The 14,155-nt window shown below is 42.4% G+C and overlaps 1 protein-coding gene across 1 annotated transcript in view; it reads left to right on the top strand.

The window, feature by feature from the left end:
- usp43b (ubiquitin specific peptidase 43b) overlaps nt 1-14,155 on the top strand; it is a 123,869-nt gene that overhangs the window by 42,441 nt on the left and 67,273 nt on the right. The window contains exon 4 of the mRNA XM_078270617.1: nt 5,956-6,048. Within this exon, the coding sequence (XP_078126743.1) occupies nt 5,956-6,048 (93 nt within the window). The remainder of the gene's footprint in view (nt 1-5,955; nt 6,049-14,155) is intronic.

Here is a 14,155-nt window from a genome sequence, read left to right as displayed (position 1 = left end):
CATGGGCACTCAAGGAACTTGTTTTGGTGGAACATGTGTACGTTCAAAAGTTGTTTTAGTCGTGCAACAGAAAACTCAGATTGGACAGATATGGCGTTTTTCCATGACATGGTACCTGCTCGACTCGCTTCGACTCTATTCGCCTTTTTTGGTTTTCCATTACGAAAAAAAAGTCCCTGGTACCTGCTAACAGGTACTTTTTTTTAGTATCGCCTCCGTCGTGGTTCCAAGCGAGCTGAGGCGATACCAAAAGGTGACGTGAAAACCTGCAGACCACTGATTGGTCGGAGAGAATCGTCACTAATCCCTGCGTCATCATTGCTATAGCGACAGACGGGGGTGTCCTGAACAAACCCGCCATTTTTAAATAGTTTAGCCAGCTGTGTTTTTTTTTTTGCTGCCTCCAGCTTCTTTTGAAACTAAACGTGTCTTCTGGCAAACAGCCACATGCCGAGAATCAACAACAACACACCTTCCACGTTCTGTGTGTGTGTGTGTGTTGCGTTAGGTCACGGCAATTTCCTGCGGCGCCGCTATGACGTCGAGCCACGCTCGCCTCACGCATGAGGCGGTACTAAATCTGCAATGGAAAAACGAGGACGGGGCACCGTAGTACTAGCACTGGGTAAGTGCCATTAGTCTAGCTAGCTGTCTGGATTTACTCTGCAGAGATCTGAGGAGCAGGTAACCATAGTCCTCACAAATCAGCCGGAGGTTAGAACGCCAACACAGAGACAGAGGAAGTTAACGGACATCCGGCCGAAAAGAGGGACATCCGGCGGCACCAGAGCAATCCCGGAAGTGGAACGTCGTGGATATAGACTAGGGCTGTAGTAAAAGAGTACGAGTTTGGAGGGTGGTGTCTTTTTTTTTTTACGTTCATGAAAGCCCAAAAATACTGAATTAAAGCTATAGTGCGTAGTTTCTCTCACCCCCATGGTTGGAAGCCGATCCTGGATGCTACTTTATCAGAATGTAGGCTAACATTAGTGACTCTGTTCTGCTCCAACATTATTGGATTTGGGGATGTTTGCACTCCAGTGACCCCAGCTAAAGTTATTATCCTTATCACTATATATATGAGATTCATTCATAATGTTATTAGTCTGACGACGATTTAGCCTCTGGGGGCAACGCACAATATTTTGTGGGTTCCTGTGTATCCAGCAGTCATCTGAGCCAAGACTTTTTCTGTTCCGTGCGCCGGGTCCGATTAGGAACTTGAAACGCAAGAATGAAATTGGAGTTGAGAGAAGACTTCTCTATAAGACTTTTTATAAAGCTAATAAAAACTGAATCCTTGCAGACGATAGCCGATAAGGTTCCATTCATATGCAAATATCTGTTTATAGAGATTACTCCAAACTGAACGGCTAATACAGTTGTCGGTACCATCCTCCATCTGACAATTCCTCTGTAAATTGGCATCTCTGTGCGACTGCCAGTAACACATCTGTCAGAGCGCCTCTCTTTAATTGCTACCCTCACTGTCAAATGTTTCAGCTGTGCCACCTTGGGTGTGTCTAGGCAGGATGCGGTAGTCTTCGCAGCCTGGCAGACAAAATCTGTGTATTTGTTCCTCTCAAACACAGTGCAGGGAGACGGAGAGGGAGCGAGGTGGTACAGAGGGAATACATACATGACTGGGTAGGCTGAGCTCAAACTTTACAGAGGGACATACACAGCAAGTGCGAAGTCTATTTTAATAATGCAAAGAAACATGCAACACAAGGCTGAGAGGATTTAAATGGAGATGAATGCTTTTCAAATGTATTATCACTGCTGGAATTGGACTTTAAACAAATACTTTCTGACTCCCATCCCTCTCGTTCCCGTTTGAGTCCCGAGGCCCCTCCACTGCCTGTGTTACACTTCACAACTGCAGTGTCAGATGTGATACAACATCTAGAGTTGACAGACCGGAGAATTATCCTTGTAATAGCATGGTTTGTCACTGTGCAATCATCACGGCCATTATACACGTTCAAGCAAGTTAAATCACTGTCCAAGCAAGCCAAGCCCCGAGTTATACGATTTTAATTTATTTGATCTGTCGTCAGAAGCTGTCATTTTTTTAGTACAGTATAAAGCACAGCTCTCACCCCTGTGCTGTAAATGTATTGCTCTTTACTCTCTCCGATCAAGTACGTAAATCTCAAATTAGATAGACTGATTTTTTTTCGTTGCTACATGCGGGTGAGTCACAGGCTGCAGTTGGTGGAGACTGCAATGAAAATGTCTGTCTGTCAAGCGTTGTTCATTACAGTGGAGCCGAGTGACGGGCAGCCGAGCGTTTCAGATTACAAACGTGATGCAGTTTCACTGCGGATCGTCTTACTGCGACACCACTTTCTCCGAGAGACCCTCTCATCTCTCACTGCGTGACCTTTTATTTTGATCATATCTCCTGATTGATTTGTTTTGATTTGAAGGATTGAGTAACTGATACTTTGAAGTTTACAGGCCCAGTTTATGATGTGCGTATTAGTGAATTATGAGGCACACGTTAAGGTTTGTGCCTTTTCCATTTCAGAGCACTAGTATGGTGAATAAACTAGTACTCATCCCCCAACAGAAGATAGCTGCCAGGCTTAAGCCTGATTTATGTTACCTATGTTAGGTACGTACATACAGTAGGTGTGTACGTACATGGGCACGTATGTAGGTATGTACTAGGTACCTACGTAGGTATGTACATAGGTAGGTAGGTACATAGGTTAGGTATGTACATAGGCATGTACGTAGGTATGTACTAGATACCTACGTAGGTAGGTACATAGGTAGGTACATAGGTTCGGTATGTAAGTAGGTATGTACTAGGTACCTACGTAGGTATGTACGTAGGTCCGCGTGGATACGGACCCTACGCTAGGGATGATTAATTTGAACCTATTGAGGCTATTCTTTTTACTTCCTTTCTTAGGAAAGAAAATCCATTAAGATACTGTACCTGTGTTACTCTGGAAAATGCAAAGCTCTAGTAGTGTGTGTGGTAGTGCAAAACATCAAGCTCAGAGTCTCTTCAGCATGGTTGCATCCCAGACAGGGGCATACTTACCTCTCAACCTTTGCACGCTTTCTCCATTAGAGCATCACCAGAATATCACCTCGTCCTTTTGCTCCTTTTCTCTTTTTAAGTGTTTGAGAGCAGTGCAGGGCACATCTATGTTTTAGTGCAGGCTGAATGTGATTTGTATGCGTGGAGTGCAGTTGCCCTCACTGTTTCCTGGCGAGAACAAGACATCCGTAGGGCAGCCATTTGGCTCTGCCAAGTGGGAGAGATCCACTAAGAGCCAGAGTCAGCTGGGCTTGCTTGAATAGAGCTTTATTCACACACACCCCCCCCCCACTCCCCGCTCCCCCACTGGGTCTGTCAGGTGCCTTCCTATAAGGAAAACACATTTCAACAGTTCATCCGTGGCTTCATTTCCTACGCTAGGATGTGTGTGGAGGTCGGAAAGGTTCAACGCACATAAGCTTGGGGAGTTACAAGAATTCGGAAGAGGATCGGGAGTATTTTTTAGGCATGGTTTATGACACCAAAAAGAGAATCTGTCATTTGAAATGAATCCATTATTCTTGATTTAACCTAAACATATGTTCATCAAGGTGTAGAAAACATGATTTTTCTTTATGTGAGATTTAAGTCTCCCAGAGTACTCACACTCTCCGTACTTTATTGCTGCCTGGTTATACTTCATACACGTCTTATATATTCATGTGCAGCTGCAGCACAGTGCTTTCCATACTGTCACAGTAGCAGAGGGGGATCAAACCTGAAGGTTTTTGTCAAGGGCATTCAGAATAATGACAGTAGCACTGTAACCCAACAATAAAAACGTGCCCCTGCATCGGTTTATCGAGATTAGACTACATACATTTATAAATAAATGAAAAGCATTTGTGAACATCTTCCTAACATTTACAACTTTCAAACTGGCTGGTTTTGTGAATCCAGTTTTTATTTGGGAAACATTTGTGGATCTCAATTTTACGCATTTGGATTTGCATTTTCCAGAGTTTTGGGACAACTGTTTTTTGTTGTTACTTCTAGCTGTGTATCGGTTCTAACTAACTCTTTAGACTTAAACTACTTTTCATAAACTCTTCATCACGACACACAGCTAGTGTTTAAAGTGCTCATATTATGCTTTTTGACTTTTTCCCTTTCCTTTATAGTGTTATATATCTTTGTTTGTGCACGTTATAGGTTTACAAAGTGAAAAAGCCCAAAGTCCACCCCAAAGGGACTTACCATCTCCAACAGAAAACACTGTTCACAAACTGCTCCAAACAGCTCTATTGTAGTCCAGCCTTTTCTCTCTACTCTGCTTCTGACTGGCTAGTAGTCCTTACCTAGGTACTGTCAGGACACGCCCTCATACTCTGCTTCTGACTGGCTAGTAGTCCTTACCTAGGTACTGTCAGGGCACGCCCTCATACTCTGCTTCTGACTGGCTAGTAGTCCTTACCTAGGTACTGTCAGGGCACGCCCTCATACTCTGCTTCTGACTGGCTAGTAGTCCTTACCTAGGTACTGTCAGGGCACGCCCTCATACTCTGCTTCTGACTGGCTAGTAGTCCTTACCTAGGTACTGTCAGGGCACGCCCTCATACTCTGCTTCTGACTGGCTAGTAGTCCTTACCTAGCTACTGAGCATGTGCGACTCCCAACAAAGATGGAACAGAAGTGAGATGTCTCACTCTGTAGCTAAAACAGAGAGCTCAACACACAGGGTGAAAAGAGGAGCTGCAGCAATGTGCAGTACAACAAAAATATGGTGTTTTTTAAAAATTAAACCATGTAAACCTATTCTGATATAACCTCTAAATACAATTATGAACCTGAAAATGAGCATAATATGAGCACTTTAAATGCTAGAGCTGACTAATATGTGGACATATACTGAATCTTTTCATGAAATCATAATTCTGTTTAAAATGAGTTGATTCATTCCACAATCCATCTGGCAACTGCAGAAACACCCTTTGGGGTATAAGCATATATCTATGGGTATAAGAGAACCCCTGTTTGGGTATGACTGGTTTAGCTCAAGATGGAGTGCTTTATGTGAATGTAACTTTGTGTACAAAGTAGTTACGGTCTACACACACTGATGATTCTAATTCATGTAATCAAAGAGGTTGGTACAAGGCACCTTTTTCGCCTTAGATTGGCTTAATTAGTGTGTGTTTACAGAAAGTCTTATCCAGGAAATCCCCCACACATTGACTCTAAATGCCGGACAAAAGATTTGATTTAGTTGCAGGACAGTTTACAAAATCACTTCCAGCAATCAGTCCATTAACTTCAGTGGGCTCTCTGACTCATTGTTGAGCTAATTAGCTAACTGGAATACGTTCCTCCCATAAAACTGAGCGGGATTCATTGAAAAGAAGTCTAATTAGGAACAAAGGGACAGAATGGAAAACTATTGTAATAGAAAATCACAGCCGTACGCATCTGGACATCTCCGTTTGCAGTGATCTGTGTCCTGTGCATTCAGATGCAGAGGAAGAAAGGCCATCACTATACGAAAAGCTCTCTACTTTTCTACTTTTCTCTGCTCGGGATGCCGTAATGGCATCACATTAGTATCGTTGGTGAGAGTGATGCAACAAGATAGAAACCGCTCATGCTGTTTCCCCTTTATAGCCCTGATCATCCGGGGGGGGGGCTTCTTCTACCACTTACCACCCACCCCCCCACGCCCCAAACACTCATCTCTCTCATTCTCACCAGTTGCATCACTCATCTTTTCCGTTCTCACAATCAGATGAAGAGGCTCCGTATGGAACACCATGTTCATTTTGACCATGATGTTAACTTGTGTAACAAGATTAAGCCAGCTCTCTTTCCTGCCAGACGTAAACAGGAGGACTTCCGGGATTAGTTTGAAAAGTCGTTGAGGTTTTTCGAGACTAATCGTAACTGTGTGCTTTCTTCTCCTCCAGATCTTCCCTGACGTGCCCACACTGCATGAAACAGAGCAACACCTTTGACCCGTTCCTGTGCATCTCGCTCCCCATTCCTCTTCGCCAGACCAGGTGAGCACTGCTGGTTTTAATGCACACTAAGTAGAGCTGTAACAATTCCAATTATTGCTGTATAATTAATTGTCTCAAAAATAATTGCGATTAACAATATAATTGTCTATTTTAGTCAAATTTAAAGATGTATTTGTTTACATATACTGTATCTGTAGTCTCGCTTTGCCAGACCTTCCTCCACAGCGCTGCAGAGGAGGGTCTGGCTAGTCCACACAGCATTCTGGGATGGGAGAAAAACGCGCTCTGGTTTATTGGCATTTCTGTAAACCAATCACAATTGTCTTGGGCGGGGCTAAGTGCTGGACAGAGCCACTGTGCCGCTGCTAAATAGCCTCGGGAAGGAACTTGTTTTGGTGGAACGTGTACGTTCAAAAGTAGTTTTAGTCGTGCAACAGAAAACTCAGATTGGACAGATAGTCTAGCTAGCTGTCTGGATTTACCCTGCAGAGATCTGAGGAGCAGTTAACCACAGTCCACAGAAATCCACCGGAGGTTAGAACGCCAACACAAAGAAAGAGGAAGGTAACGGACATCCGGACAAAAAGACGGACATCCGGCGGAATTTCCGGCGGCACCACAACAATCCTGGAAGTCCACGTCATGGATATAGACTAACGTATCTGTTATGTGACCCAGATAATGTAGTAACACAGATATACAGCTTATGAAGTATATCATAAACATTTTTTCTAACTATGTCCACCCTCGTCATTTTTGTTGCTATAAACGTGTATAGGGCCAAGTGCCAACAACTATATACTTATATACAGTAATTACAATTTGGCATATCTAAACAAAATCAACAATTAGTGTCCATGTAAATGTGTGGGAAGCCTTTATTAGTCTTTTCTGTGACGCCAGACTATTATCACTGTTTAATAAAGTCAACATTTTATTCTATTTCTTGCTGGGAGTTAGATGAGATGATCGATACAACTCAATCTGTCTGTTAACTTTGAGGCTACAGCTAGCAGCCGGTTAGCTTAGCATAGCTTAGCACAAAGACTGGAAACAGAGGGAAACGCCTAGCCTGGCTCTAAAGTTACTGGTTCCTGCCAATAAATTGTCCAAAACATAACTCGCTGTAAAACTGTGAATTGTCATTTCTCACACTTTGGCTTTCGTACGAATGAAAATAAAGAACATATGACATGTTAAGTAGTGAGTTTAACTCTTGCTGGTAGGCAGATTTTGTTTCTCTTGCAGCCATGTTCCCCATGGTTCCGGTCTTACAGTTTTTTTCCATTGCTTAACGACAGTGGTCACAACTGAAGCCACGTGTGCAAAACTCTAACCACAGTCCGCATTACCAACAGTCACCTGAGCTAAAGAGTTCACATCAGCTGCAAAACTCATTCACAGCAACACAACTCTTAAAGGTCCCATGGCATGAAAATGTATGAGGTTTTTTAACATTAATATGAGTTCCCCCAGCCTGCCTATGGTCCCCCAGTAGCTAGAAATGGTGATAGGTGTAAACCGAGCCCTGGGTATCCTGCTCTGCCTTTGAGAAAATGAAAGCTCAGATGGGCCGATCTGGAATCTTCCCTTTATGACGTCATAAGGGGAAAGGTTACCTCCCCTTTCTCTGCTTTGCCCGCCCAGAGAATGGCTTTCAAACGAGCAAAGTGGCAGTTGGTCAAGGCCACACCCCCTCTCTCCTCCTCAATAGGTACAGACTAGGGCTAGTGAGGCTCTCCCGTGTGCAGAAAAGTACCGTAAGCGGCAGCTGCCGCTGACACAGTGATGCACATGCTTTTCCATGGGTAGTGAAGCTACAGTAGTCAGTGTTTTATGTTCGCTGCAAAGACAAACTAAATCACCTGATTAATGCAAGTTATCACGACATCTCCCGGCCATTTTTCACCGCAGAAAGCTGCTACCAGCCAGGCTAAAGCTAACATAGTTAGCCTAAAAAAACAAGGCGTCTGTCCCAACTAACGTTATGGTTCGGAGCTGCGACGCTGGAAACGTAACACTAATCTACAACAGCAGTCTGTTTCTGATATAACGTCATTTACACTGACTTAAGTGCTCTTGGATACACAGTATTTTAATCAATTTATCAAACAACCAAAGCAGGCCCCGCTAGTCGACCACATCCTGACATTTAGAGGAAGCAACATGCATGCATTATTAATATTCACTTTAGCCTGGATTGATATTATATGAATACAATGGTGTCATGTCAGTCAACCAGTGTATTTCTTCCTAATTTCCCTCTCCAAAATCACTTCAGAAGAGTAATCACAGCCTTACTTGCTTTGGTTTTGTAAAGCATTAAAGTTCAACAAAGACTGGTTCACATAAGAAAATTTCCTTTTTCATTTTTATTGTCTTTATAGATGCACTCCTACAAAATCACCCCAGTAGTTGAGAATGATTTAGTATTTCTAAATAGGGCTATTTGTGTCCTCTTGTAAAAATTAGTCTTTTTTTCATATCGCAATATATATCGCAGGGAGAAAAAAAATATCGCAATGTAAGTTTTTTCCAATATCGTGCAGGCTTACTAAGGAAAGCTCATTGTGGGACTGGCTCTAGTGGCTGTAATTCTGCACCAAGGCTGAATTTAGGGAAAGAGACTTCAGATACAGTATTAGGGGACCACTAAGGCCTATATAAAAGAGACTTCAGATACAGTATTAGGGGACCACTAAGGTCTATATAAAAGAGACTTCAGATACAGTATTAGGGGACCACTAAGGTCTATATAAAAGAGACTTCAGATACAGTATTAGGGGACCACTAAGGTCTATATAAAAGAGACTTCAGATACAGTATTAGGGGACCACTAAGGTCTATATAAAAGAGACTTCAGATACAGTATTATGGGGACCACTAAGGTCTATATAAAAGAGACTTCAGATACAGTATTAGGGGACCACTAAGGTCTATATAAAAGAGACTTCAGATACAGTATTAGGGGACCACTAAGGTCTATATAAAAGAGACTTCAGATACAGTATTATGGGACCACTAAGGTCTATATAAAAGAGACTTCAGATACAGTATTAGGGGACCACTAAGGTCTATATAAAAGAGACTTCAGATACAGTATTAGGGGACCACTAAGGTCTATATAAAAGAGACTTCAGATACAGTATTAGGGGGACCACTAAGGTCTATATAAAAGAGACTTCAGATACAGTATTAGGGGGACCACTAAGGTCTATATAAAAGAGACTTCAGATACAGTATTAGGGGACCACTAAGGCCTATATAAAAGAGACTTCAGATACAGTATTAGGGGACCACTAAGGTCTATATAATAGCATCCAAAAAGCACCATGTCATGGTACCTTTAACACACGTCTCAGAACAGGCTCAGTGCAGCCAAACACTCAGAACAATCCTCACTGAGACACACACACACACACACACACACACACACACACTGTCACTCAGAACACACTGAGAGTAAGAACACTAGCATCAAACACCAATACAGAAATTACAAACTTTTCATCTTTACAGTTTGAACAATTTGAGTAACTTTACACTACTCAATAGGTTCTTTAAAGAACAGATATAGATTTTACAATATACCAATTTTTATGTAAGGTGAACAAGAAGAAATGAAAATCAGCAGTTTGCTTCAATATAGTATTTTGTCTCTAGTAATTTATGGAATTACGGTACAGTGAATACTTGTTTCATTCTTATTTGGTGTTTGTGTACAATAAAAGGCTTTCTGAGCTTCCTCTGTATAAATACCGTATATGTTCACTAACTAGTCTAAAACAAGACACCTGCTTAGGCTTTCAGCTAAAATTACAGTCAGCAGTGTTTGATAGGCACCAGACTGAAATCTATTCTGTTTTGAATGTGTGGTTAACAGTGTTGACAGCAGTGTTAGCATTTGAACAAAGTGCTGTTTGTGCTGTGAATCCACAGTGTTGTGCACGTTGTGGTTAAAGTCATGGGATAAGTGTGTAGAGTTTTGAAAACTGTGTTCAAGCAATGAAAAACATACTAGAGTTTGGTCCACATGAACTGCTGCTGTGCAGACTGTGGTTAGAGTTTTGCACATGTGGCTTCAGTTGTGCCCACTGTCGTTTAGCAATCGGGGGAAAAAAAACTGTAAGGCTATAAGCTATCTGGCTGCTGGCTGTAGAATCATATTCAATGTACAGACCTGAGAGCAGTATCAATCAGTATCATCTAACTCTCTGCAAAGAAGAAAAATGTGTACCTATTTCTTTAAGCTTGAGGCATTAAAAAAAAAAAAAAAAGGGTTCAAATTAGAAACAGCCAGCTGTGTTCATGCACCACATAAATTCATTCATTTACAATGACATTGAGTAATTACAAAAACAACAAATCAACAGCACAGAATAGGATACACCGTCATAAGAAAGATACAAGGCAATAAAACGTTAAAACTTTCTAAATTGATGAATACAATTTGATAAATAAGTTAGGGTGATATGGAGACAAAAAGTACAGCTGTGTGGAACACAGGAGGAACACAAGTAATTGTGAAGCTGGCGGGCTGGTATGAAAAAGGAAAAACTGGTGGAAAACCCTCTCAGCGTTTAGGAACAATGTCTTATTCAACATCACGACAGCCCGTTCCTCAGCCTGTTCAGAAAATTATGTGAAAAAAACATTTTCACGGAGGGAGACCCCATTTTCTTTTCATCTTTTTTTTTTCAACGAGCACCAAGTACCGTGAGAGCACTTTGTTCATGTGGTAGTGTCTTTCGCAAACACACACAAAACTAAATCCACATGTGAGCTTTTGGCTTTTGTTTTAAAGTCTAAACACTGGCTTCCACTTAAATACTCACAACATGCTTACAGTACTTTTGTAGTTTGTGGTCTTTATTCTCTCCCTCCTGCCTCTTCTCCTGTCCCGTCCTCTGCAGGAGGGCTGCACGTAGTTGAAATGGAGCTCCCAGACCTATAGAGCTCAACAGTGTGGTTCCCGAAGTAAAAATCCCATTGATTTTCTCCGTAAGGATTTTTATTATTAGCCATAATATCTAAACCATCCGAGGTAGACTGACCATGATCTAGGAGATTATGTAACGAAAGTTTCTGTTCCTGTAAAAGCTAGAGGTCCGTATGAAATCAAACTTGTATTAAAGTGCTCATGTTATGCTTTTTGGCTTTTTCCCTTTCCTTTATTGTGTTATATATCTTTTTTGTGCATGTTTATAGGTTTACAAAGTGAAAAAGCCCAAAGTCCACCCCAGAGGGACTAAGGCCGGTTACACACTGGCTGCGTGGCGTGAGCGTGGCATGAGCGTGGCGTGAGCGTGGCATGAGCGTGGCGTTTCTGTTGTGTGTCAGCTGCGTGGCGTCTGCGTGGCGTTTTCTACGTCTTTACACAGCAGAAAGGTGTCTGACGCTGCTGCTGCTGCTGCTGCTGCTAGCCTTGTCTGTACACATGGATGTTTCCCATTGATAAAATGAAATACCATGTTAAACATAAATATAGACTGATTTGATTACAGCAAAGACCACGTCGGCAGTATTGACGTCAAAATAAGATACAGAATATTTGGTTCTGTATTGACAGGTGCAATATTAGAAAATCGATTTTTGTTTTTAAATGACATTTATATCTGCATTTATATCAAAACCTAGAGACTTTCAAACATCAACATGTCATTTATTAAATGTATTCGTGTTAAAATGACATATAAACATCTTTTCCTATTCTATGTTGCCTGGAAACGCTTCCAACACGCTTGCGTGTTGCGTAATAAATAGGCGTTGGTTCTGTTTCTTGCATGCACGTGTTTTTGGCATGTCTCGAGACCTGCCTGGGACGTGTTTGTCACACAGGCCGTGTGCAAGCTCTAACCTGTTACCATGGGAGCTGAAAGAAAAACGGACACGCCACGCAGCTGACACGCTCACGCCACGCAGCTGACACGCTCAGCGCCACGCAGCTGACACGCTCACGCCACGCAGCTGACACGCTCACGCCACGCAGCTGACACGCAGCCGGTGTGTAACCGTAAATCGATTCACATTCGTATCGTGATTCAAGCTCTACCGATTCAAAATGATTCATAGAATTCCAAAAATCAATTCACATTTTTTAAATAAAAAAATGCAAAAATTGTATGTCTACTGCAATCATTTGGAAAAGTAACTCCATTTACATACTGTGAATCGTTTTTGAATCGAAAATCGATTTTGAATCGAATCTTGAGCATAAAAATCGATATTGAATCGTGACATTTTCTGAATCGTGCACCCCCCGCACTTACCATCTCCAACAGAAAACACTGTTCACTAACTGCTCCAAACAGCTCTACTGTAGTCCAGCCTTTACTTCAGAGACAAACGTGGTCACTTTGGAACACACGTTATAATGCTCGCCTAGCTGCTAGCATGGCACGCCCTCATACTCTGCTTCTGACTGGCTAGTAGTCCTTACCTAGGAACTGTCAGGGCACGCCCTCATACTCTGCTTCTGACTGGCTAGTAGTCCTTACCTAGGAACTGTCAGGGCACGCCCTCATATTCTGCTTCTGACTGGCTAGTAGTCCTTACCTAGGTACTGTCAGGGACACGCCCTCATACTCTGCTTCTGACTGGCTAGTAGTCCTTACCTAGCTACTGTCAGGGCACGCCCTCATACTCTGCTTCTGACTGGCTAGTAGTCCTTACCTAGGTACTGTCAGGGCACGCCCTCATACTCTGCTTCTGACTGGCTAGTAGTCCTTACCTAGCTACTGTCAGGGCACGCCCTCATACTCTGCTTCTGACTGGCTAGTAGTCCTTACCTAGGTACTGTCAGGGCACGCCCTCATACTCTGCTTCTGACTGGCTAGTAGTCCCTACCTAGGTACTGTCAGGGCACGCCCTCATACTCTGCTTCTGACTGGCTAGTAGTCCTTACCTAGGTACTGTCAGGGCACGCTTTCATACTCTGCTTCTGACTGGCTAGTAGTCCTTACCTAGGTACTGTCAGGGCACGCCCTCATACTCTGCTTCTGACTGGCTAGTAGTCCTTACCTAGGTACTGTCAGGGCACGCCCTCATACTCTGCTTCTGACTGGCTAGTAGTCCTTACCTAGCTACTGAGCATGTGCGACTCCCAACAAAGATGGAACAGAAGTGAGATGTCTCACTCTGTAGCTAAAACAGAGAGCTCAACACACAGGGTGAAAAGAGGAGCTGCAGCAATGTGCAGTACAACAAATATATGGTGTTTTTTGAAAATTAAACCACGTAAACCTATTCTGATATAACCTCTAAATACAATTATGAACCTGAAAATGAGCATAATATGAGGTCTTTAAGAAAAACATGTTTTATTCACCATCTTATGGAGAAAAACAACAAAACACTGAACACACGTCGAGACGGTCGCTTGCTTATTGGACAGAATTTCCAAAACTCGCAGACACTTCTGGTCTCAGAAATAATGGAGCAACACCACAACAACAATGTTGCAACTTCACACCCGAATTGCACAGAGTCCGACAAACTATTGTTGTGAAAGCGCCCTATAAGTCTACAGTCAGCAGCCAGTTAGCTTAGCTTAGCACAAAGACTGGAAATGGGAGCTGGCTCTGTCTGAGGGTAACAAAATCTGCCTAACAGCACCTCTAAAACTCCCTAATTGTGAGCTACATTTGTCCAGACAGTTACTGCTCCCAGCCAAGAAATACACCAGTACACTTCAGATTTTGCTAAAGCTGTGGCAGGTACTATATTTTTGGCCTTGTTTGGGCAAAAATTTCTACTCAACCTCATATTCACAAACCCCAGCTATATGTTGAACAAATAGATATGAGAGTCATATTGATCTCCTTCTTGGCAATAAAGCCAAATTCCATCTTGAACCTCAAATCTAAACGTAAGCATTTGGGAGAGCGTTTTAGGTAAAAATGTACCTTTTAAATCAGCACAGCTCCTGTATGTGAAGCTCAACTCTTATGTGGTTGACACTCAGAGGTGTGTTAAATACTATTTTAAGCTTTGGCTGGGTTTCTTCTCGCTAGTTATTTCCTACCTTTTTAGTTTTTAGTCTTTGTAATAGTTCATACAAGTTCAGCCAGCATCCCTTCTAATTTGGGAAACCGTTTTAAAGAGCTTCGTTCCGACAGCGTGCCAAAGTCCACATTATTTAGTTACC

This window comes from Sander vitreus, chromosome 15, assembly GCF_031162955.1.
Source record: "Sander vitreus isolate 19-12246 chromosome 15, sanVit1, whole genome shotgun sequence".
Classification (NCBI taxonomy): domain Eukaryota; kingdom Metazoa; phylum Chordata; class Actinopteri; order Perciformes; family Percidae; genus Sander; species Sander vitreus.
The sequence above is the reverse complement of the archived record's forward strand: the minus strand, read 5'-3'. Positions and strand labels throughout refer to the sequence as shown.